An 8,996-nucleotide genomic window follows, 5' to 3' on the forward strand; every position below is an offset into this window, starting at 1 on the left:
AAGCACAAACTTGTATAGGTGTACACACGAAAAATTTCACTTAAGAACAAGTACGTCATCATTGAATACAAAGTCATCTCAACAATAATAATGGTCACATGAATATTGCTAGCAAGAACCAATGCCCACAAGAACAAAACCGTTTCAAGCAACAACAACTTTCCAAGCCGCGTTCCAACCACGTAACACACCGCCCTATCCATGTGTTAGGGAATTCACTCACTTGCAAGCACAAGAAAACATCTACGGGGGTCGAACGGGGAAATAGTGGTCGGCGGCGGCGAATGGGCAAGAGAGAGAGAGAGAGGTGATCATTGTGAGGGTGAGGGAGAGAGAGAGAGACGTAAGAGTGAGAGATGAGAGAGGAAGAAGAGGTGGTGTGTGGTGAGGAAAAGAGGAGGGGTGCCTCTATTTATAGGCAAACCTTCTAACTTGTTCACCAAGTTCTTGCTCTCCAAGTTTTGACTCTCCAACTTGCTCTCTAAGTTTTAGGGTAATGATAGCCTTAATTCTTAGGGACACATTAGCTTGCATTAAATGGCTAGCTTCCAATAGGAATTAAGGCAACTTGGTCTTCAAAACAACTTGTTCCTCAAGCCACAAAAATAGGTAATTATGTCCTAAGTAGTTTAGGGACACCTAAGCCAAGGAAACCATTATCCTTATTAGAAGGCTCAGAATGTATAGATTTTGTCTTAAGAAGACATCAAATCGAAATTCCAATATTCTCATATAAAAAATTATGCATCTTTGCAATCTGGCAAAACCGGGCAGTTTTTGCATTGTTCTAGAAATCAAACTTAACAACATAGTAAATAGACTCCGAAAATTCTAAAATTTGAATATGTCATAAACAAGATCTTAAAAAATATTTCCCATGAAGAACACAAAATCTAGATCTTTCTTTAAACACAACTTTTAGTACCTCAAAGATAGACTAAAAATAGTTCGCTGGAACAGAATCCTTGCTTCTCAAAGTAAGCATTTTCCAGAATCCAAATAATTTCTAAAAATTCCCAAATTTATATATGTTATATAGAAAGAAGTTCTCAACAACTTTTGTGAAGGAAGTTTGTTCAAACTCGGCTCAGAAAAGTTTGTAGAAAATCAAGAAAGTGTGAACATCATAGAAATATCCATTCTGGGTAGTTTTGTACTGTCCAAAAACTAGGCTTTTGTACTACTCATATCAAGTACAAAAATTGTGATATTAAAATATGTTAAACTTCAAGATATTTTAAACAATTTTGAAGGGGGAAATTTCTGGAAATTAGGTCCACAAAATTATCCACAAAAATAACAAAACGAAGAGGTACAGAGGACCCGAATATGGATTTTCGAGAACAAGAACAAGAATTGAGTCCGAATGGGAAAATCACCAAATTTGATTCAACAAAACTCATACCCAGCAACTTGAATGGACATACAACACCCATTTAGAACTCAAGAACACACATGCACTTCATTTCCAGGTCTGGTCATACCTATTCATGCACAATAAATATCAAGAACCACACATGCAAGCCACCAAATATCATCTACAACTCAAATCTAGCAAAATCAAGGGTGTAGGAAGATTGGAAGGCTTATAAATGAGTCTCATCTCCTTGCTTACAGGTACGAGTAGGGCACGTGTCGCGTCCAAGACCGATCCCTGATCTCTTGGCAAACTTGATCTATAGCCATTTCCTGGGGATTGAATTTGAGGATGTTACATTCTCTGTTGGATGTCATATCTAGCATCAGCACGGTAGTATTTACCTATCAATTTTATGTAAAGTTTAAACAACATGTCGCGGGAAAGTAGGGTAAACTTTTATATAAAATATGAAATAGTCTATGCCTTTAGGAATTTTTATTCCTTCTTATTAGTTTTATGACAAGTGAAACAAGAAGAAAGGTTCAGATTAAATTACAAATAAATTCAAGCCATTTAGGCTTGGTTCTTGAAGAGCTCAAGACAGTGTTCTTGATCCAAGTTTCTGCTCCAGAACTTCTTGTAGTACTCTGCATATGTGAAGTCCCGATAAATGGGCCCATGCCCGTCTTCTAGGAGCGATACCGGTGAGCTAATCATTGCATCGTCGCTCGGGCAAAGGAACGACGCGAGCGACATTCTTGGTTTGTCAGTGTTCACTACGGCTCGGTGCCACACACTTTTGTACCTCCCATTACTCAATGCCTGTGGTACATCATCAACATCGATAGCATCGCATTTAGTGATGAATCTATGACCAAACTTTTGAAGGGGCTGAGATTAGAGATATCTTAGGATATTCGAGAAATAGTAACTATTTTATCATAAATCATAAGGTACTTCTTTAAAAAATTGAATCTGGGGAAGCGGGGCCCCCACACCGTCTCCCCCACCTAGATACGTCTCTGATCACACTTGTTTCTAAAGTTTACTTTTTCGACAGAGTCAAGGCATGTCATCTTGCTAGAGACTATAGTCAAGCGATCAAGATATTGAAAGTGTTAGAAATAAATCACGATAGATAAGGACGGAAAAGATATATATACATTTCGAATTTATCTTTGATTGGCTAAGTCGACATAATATTAATGGTGCAAATTATACTCCATCCGCAACAGAAAAAGACATGCAATAGTCACATGATACATATGATTGACTCAATCCACTTCGTCAAAAGTACCTGTAATTGGTCACCGACGTTGATGACAAAGGCATTAGGGTGAGGATTAATGGCGAGCCACTTGCCATCTTTGAGGACCTGAAGGCCTGCGACATGTAGATCTTGAAGTAGAATGGTGAGTGCATTTGGGTCAGTGTGGCCTGGGAGACCGTACGTGAGCTCTGGCTCTGGGCATGGTGGGTAGAAATTGACGGCCATGTGTTGTCCTTGTTCTCCTAGGATGTTCCTTATGGTGTCCTTCTCCAACCCTAGGCTCTCCGAGATCAGCTCTTCGAGTCTGTACCCAAGACCTCGCACTTCTCGACAGTAGTTGCTCACAAACTCCCTATCGATAGCACGTACGTTGGCAATTAAAGTTATCAAGACATGAGTGGTTAGTAGCTCAACTAGGCCTTTCAGATACAATCACTTATACGTTATTTCAAAGCTTTTTCACTAAAGGGTGAGATTGGGGCCTGAAGTTTCATGAGGGTTGGTCCATGTCCCTCCAAACCTGTCCATTGATTACCTCTTGTTCATATCTCGGGGAATCTCGATACAACGAGCATTGGAAAAAAACACAAGACAATCGCAATGAAATGAAGAAATTTTAGCTGGAACCCCACCGATTCTTGGACTCCTCAGTTAATCCAACCTCAGATGAAGTGGACTCAACTCTTCTGGCCATTCAGGCTAATGCTGGGCCTAATTTTGAAGCGTGCTTGTGCTATTTGTGGGCTACGGTTGGCTTTTCTACTGAGAATAAAGAAATGGAAGGACTGAAAGAAAAAAATATAATCTAATAAAAAGATAATATATGCTGATCATCACTCTTTTAGGTTGCAACTGGGGTGATCGGTTCTAAGGTGAGTAGATTATTCTAGATCTTAAACTTGGATTCTACCTTGTCGGGGTTGATTCCTAATATTTGAAATTAAGAACCGTTGATCGTGGAACCGACCTGAACTGAATTGCTCAGTTCTAAGGTAAATTCAAGAACTTGCCAAGGCTTCTTTTTTTCTTTTATTTTTATTTCTTTTTATTAATATGTACAACATGGATGTGTTACACATGAATACAATTCTTTCTTCTTGAGGATAATATGTCCAACATATTTAATTTCAAAAAATATTTTCTATTTTAGAAAAGAGTAAAAGAACTTACTTGGGGTTAGGGATAAATTGGTTCAAAACTGGTTTGGTTCTAGCTTCTACTCTAGATTTGACTTCTAGGTTCTACCTTGGAACCGGCCTTACAAGTTCTAGGTTCCTGAATAGAACCAACCGGTTCAAGGTATAGCATAGGGAGCCGAACCTCTCAAGGCTAGCTCCTAATTTTTGGAAACGAGAACCAGATCGGTCTCCCTTGTAAACCGGCTCAGTTGCTCACCCCCTAGGTTGTGACAAAGTCTATTACGTTGACCAATTAAACATCCACCTACCATCGCACTTCTATATGTGTACCCATTTTTCTCCATCTTGAATTTCACCTAATCACGTCGGCAGCTTTCCCTTTTGCAAAATTAAGACCAGACATCTTCTAGACAATTCAAAGTCTAATTTCCGGAAGAAAGTTAGAGAGCATCTAACTGTATATAGTCGTGCTTATAAATGTAAAGTGTGCCAATTTAAGTGGCTTGCTTTGACCGCAGATCATGACTTGAGCTCATGCCATGGTCATCAACCTAATCTACATGCCTAGCTTAGGAGTTAACAACAATATTTGAGAGTTAATGCATGCTGACTAGTGTAAAAGAAATTTCATCCCTTACGTATCCTTTCTCCTTTCGGCTGATTCGGCAATATCCATCATCTTTGTCAAGACAAACTTACGATCAAGGATAGACGTAATTGATATTTTTAGTCAATTTATTTCTTAATTTATGGTATATTGTTCAGCAAGATGAGATGCCTAGGGGATATATCTGCTAGCTCAGCTTCATCTGTTTCTTAGTCTGCATAAGCACCAAAGTCAAGGACGTTGAGTTGACTAGTCACGATTAGATGAATGCCCTACATAGGAATTCTTATCATAGCCACCTTCGTCGTGATCTAACTTTCCAATGTTTGAATTCTCGATCACAGATTGATTTTCCGATCAACACATCATGTGAACGAGAATATGTAGAGCTCAGTGCGTCAGTTTCAAAAAGACTAATGGACCTTCCCTACCATACTTTTTTATCTCCATGTGAATCCTCTCTCTTTGAAGCCTAACATCATTGAACTTGGGGACGATAAACGAATTGAAAATGGATTTCACATGGTGACAATTATAGGCCGACATCATGTAGACACAATATGCCAACATCATATAGACAAAGAAGCTACGTTTCTTGATCACTTTTGAAAATTTGACACTGCTCCTTTTCTACATTTCTGAAATTAATGTTATACCCTCAACCCTTTTGTTTAATTAGATTTAGGTACAATTTGGATATTCCATTAGTACCTCTTTTTCTTTATGATTTCCGAAACCTAAAGTAAAGGAAATGGAAAATTGGCTTGACTCTAATGGGTTCTCAAGTACTGAATATTCAACCAATGATAGAAGGGTAAGAAGAAACTAAAGTATACTTGAAGGACAGCATTTTGCATGTGATAGAAAATTGAACGTAGGGTAGATGAATTATGACATCAGCATCAGGACGTAGGAGGCTGACGTCAGGTAGATTTGGGTTTTTCTATTATTTTTCCAACTTGCGTTACCATTGATTGAGGGAATCTAACCATAGGACAAAATACAATAGTGGTCCGTTCACATTACACTCCATGATTGACGATATTTCAATAGCAATACTTCTCTTCCGTTTTTTTCGTTTTTTTAAGCAGGAAAATATTCTTAAATAATCAATGGTGTTACAATAGTTAAACATTATTAATATTTAGATATCCTAGCAAATGGTACAAGTAATCAAGACATACTAATACGAAGATAGAACATCTTTAACCCTCTTTTAGCTCATGCTCGTTCCTTAGAACACTCGATATCACGTCATCGCGACTTGGTACAAGAGCGCAATATGACCACCATTCTCATGTAAGGACCGACAACCGGGTCAACGTTCCGGCCGTCTATTTTCTCCTCTTTATTTTAATGCGTTTTCGGTGGCTGTCCCTACCGCTACTTCTAAGCAGCACATACCAATTCCACGGCAGAATCTTCCATTTGACAACAACTCTCACTCATTTTTGTGGCAGAGACCAAAAGTGGTGAGATAGTGAAGAGAAAAAAATGGCGCAAACCAATAAGACGATAAAGCCTATTGACAGTCGATTCATGTGGGTGTGGAATTATCGAAGCCCGTGACGTTTCGAGGAGGGAAAAAAATGCTTAAACAGATGGGAAGAGAGTGCTGGGAATTTAACTCGAGACCTCGACTATAATAGGTATCGGTGTCTTCAATGCGTTTTTTTCTTTTCTGATAAAGATTGTGCACTCAACCTTAAACAATTGTCTAAATCTTTCTTGGAGAAGTACAAAAAGAGACCTCATGTTTCACGAGTGGACTCTTCGTCCTTTTCTCGAGTATGAGCACATTCTTTTCCCTTTTTCTACACAATGCATATCGCATACCTGTTGATTCCCTGTGCACTCTGCTTTCAGGAAAGCCAAGTCGTTTAAAAGTTAAGAAATTCATGGGCCACATTGGTTTTTTCTATTTCAATCTCAAATCATTCTTTTGATTAGTGATTTTAAATTTTGACAGTACTGAACTTTCAGTGACTATTGCATGTAGATAACGTCACAGGTCATTATGTTCTTAAAATGAGAGAGAGAGAGAGAGAGAGAGAGAGAGAGAGAGAGAGAGAGAGAGAGAGAGAGAGAGAGAGAGAGAGAGAGAGAGAGAGAGATACTTGAACGTAGGAGGATTGGAGGGCCACTCTTCGGTATACTTGTCAAGCGGGTGACAATGGAGCCTGAGATAGTCTCTCCAGTTGTGAACCTTCTCTTTCGTCACATTGAAACTGGTGGACAGTCTCACCGTCTTCGTAGGATCCTCCGAATAAAGTTTCATTTTCTCTTCTACCGGCAGGCGGAAGAACTCTCCCGCCACCTCTTGCAACCTCTCCACCGCTTCTGTCGACACTCCATGGTTGATCACCTAATTAAGACCACGACACCCCCGAGTCCCAAATCAAAATTTTCTAGTGTATATATATTATTACCAAAGGATGAGAGTACGATATCTTTTTAAAGCTTGCTTATATCACATCATTATGTCACGTGAGATCCTCGACACTTTTCGTATCGTTAAAGTGTGTGATATATTCAATCGGATGATAAAAGCTGCCTTCGATAGGGTATTGCGGGTTGGATGAATAACGGCGAGACGAGGCCGTGTTAGGACACATGTAATCCAAGCATAGGGGAGCAACGTCGAGAATCAGGTCCAGATGCAAAATGATCAAATGAAAGGGCCACGGTCCAACTAATCGAGATATCATGGCCACAATGACTTTCCTTCTAAAAAGCTAAGTCTATAGATGAAGTAGAACGCTAATAAATGTGCCTAAATTCAAATTAGGTGTTCGTGAGACTCTTCAACTGACTCCTTAACAAAGCGAATGAAAGATCACAAATGAGTTTCACCTGGAAAAAACCGTAAAATCTGCAAGCATCGCCAATTTGGTGAACGACTTGGGATCTGTCATCACAACCCAAGTCGATGATTGGGACATGTTCAAAGGCAGACACTTCGGAGAGGCGAGGACGATCGGATTCTGATCTCACGTAGCTTCTCGGCAACGTCGTGAACCGAGTGCCACTGGATATGATTTTAGCTTCCATGCGCAAGTTAATGACCAACGACACCACAGAAACAGATAAATGAATTCTGCCCCTTTAGAGTTTGTGGGTATGGCTGGCTTTGGTGAGCTTCCGAGAAGGTTGTGTGTATATTTATGGAGCAGGATGAGAAAATATTAGGTGCATTCGATACTCTATCTAGGATATGCATTGACCCATCCAGAAATGGACACGTGGCAATAATGAGCCCACTTTTCAGACCTTTTCTCTCTCCTCAGTTATTCCTCTCTCCTTCGTTACTCTCTCTCCTCTCACCAATTTCTCACTTTTCTTTTTGCCTCCTCTCTCCTTCATTCCTCTTTCTCCTCTCACCATTTTCTTCCTTTTCTTTTTGCCTTTTGAGGCACCATGGACGACGTTTCGTGGATTGAGCGTCGCCGGCCAGCCATGGAGGACCTGCTCACGAGCACGCCGATGCGGTGGCGACCGCCATCAAGGCGGCCCACGCTGAGCTCCAGTTGGCCCAGAGCCCATACAACAGCGAGGAGATTCAGCAGGCGCACCAAGCCTTCGTCGACGAGCTGAAGCAGATTTTGGAGCGCGAGGTGGAGATGGAGGACCGACGAGACCATGGTGAAAAAGATGGAGGCCGAGGTGGAGCGCAAGGAGTCGGAGATCTCCGCGTGGAGAAGGAAGCTCGACGAGCTCGTCTCCGAGAACAGTTCATCGGTGAAGAATCTCTACGCGAGCGGTCGGCAATAAAGGAGCTCATCTCCGAGAACAGGTCATCGGCATGCTGGTGAGCGGGTTGTCCATGGCTGACCGGTGACGCTGCAATCTACAAAGCGTCGTCCATGGCCTCGAATGGCAAAAAGAAAAGGAAGAAAATGGTGAGAGGAGAGAGAGTAACGAACGAGAGAGGAATATCTGAGGAGAGAGAAAAGGTCTAAAAAGTGGGTCCATTATTGCCACGTGTCCATCTCTGGATGGTTCAATGCATATCCTACGTGAAGTGTTGAATGCACCTAATATTCAAGTGGCGGTTATGCCTTATGAAATTGATGGCTATATTTACATCCTTTAAGTTTGATACATAGCGCATTGGAAAAATGACATAAATGATCTCTAAACTTTGGCTCCATGTACAATGCGATCTCTGAACTTTTAGTTTATTCAATGTAATCCATTAACTTTACCTCAATAAATAATGTCATCACTAAACTTTTAATTTATTCAATATAACTTCTGGACTTTTGGTACATGTTCAATTTAGTTACTGGATTATATGTTGTCCCTGGACTTGAGTTAATGGAAGGACAATAATTTTCATATAGTTCAAGGACTAAATTAAACATATACCAAAATTTTAGGAACCACACTGAACAAATTAAAAGTTCGGGGGATCACATTGCACAATGAGAAAAAAGTTTAGGAATCATATTGAACAAATGAAAAGTTCATTGACTATATTGCACATTGAGTCAAAGTTCAAAGATCATTTATGTCATTATTCGTAGCGTATTTGATTTCTAAGTACTAAAGCAGAAGCCCACAGTTTTGGTTAGAGGTCCACTGCTTTCAAACTTAAAAAAACTACGACAGAATTGAACA

General features: G+C 40.1%; 1 protein-coding gene across 1 annotated transcript; it reads right to left on the reverse strand.

Annotated features, from left to right (window-relative positions):
* Positions 1-1,796: 1,796 nt before the first annotated feature.
* On the reverse strand, positions 1,797-7,676 carry LOC115686134 (protein DOWNY MILDEW RESISTANCE 6-like). The gene is made up of 4 exons (XM_030611330.2): positions 7,230-7,676; positions 6,494-6,741; positions 2,658-2,982; positions 1,797-2,182 (listed from the first exon to the last, which is right to left on the reverse strand). The coding sequence occupies exons 1-4, from the start codon at positions 7,425-7,427 to the stop codon at positions 1,934-1,936; spliced, it is 1,020 nt and encodes a 339-aa protein (XP_030467190.1). The 5' UTR covers positions 7,428-7,676; the 3' UTR covers positions 1,797-1,933.
* Between the last annotated feature and the right edge of the window lie 1,320 nt (positions 7,677-8,996).

The sequence above is a fragment of the Syzygium oleosum genome, unplaced genomic scaffold (assembly GCF_021117445.2).
Source record: "Syzygium oleosum isolate NSW1041296 unplaced genomic scaffold, Sole_v2.1 Sole_v2.31, whole genome shotgun sequence".
NCBI classification, from domain to species: Eukaryota; Viridiplantae; Streptophyta; class Magnoliopsida; order Myrtales; family Myrtaceae; genus Syzygium; species Syzygium oleosum.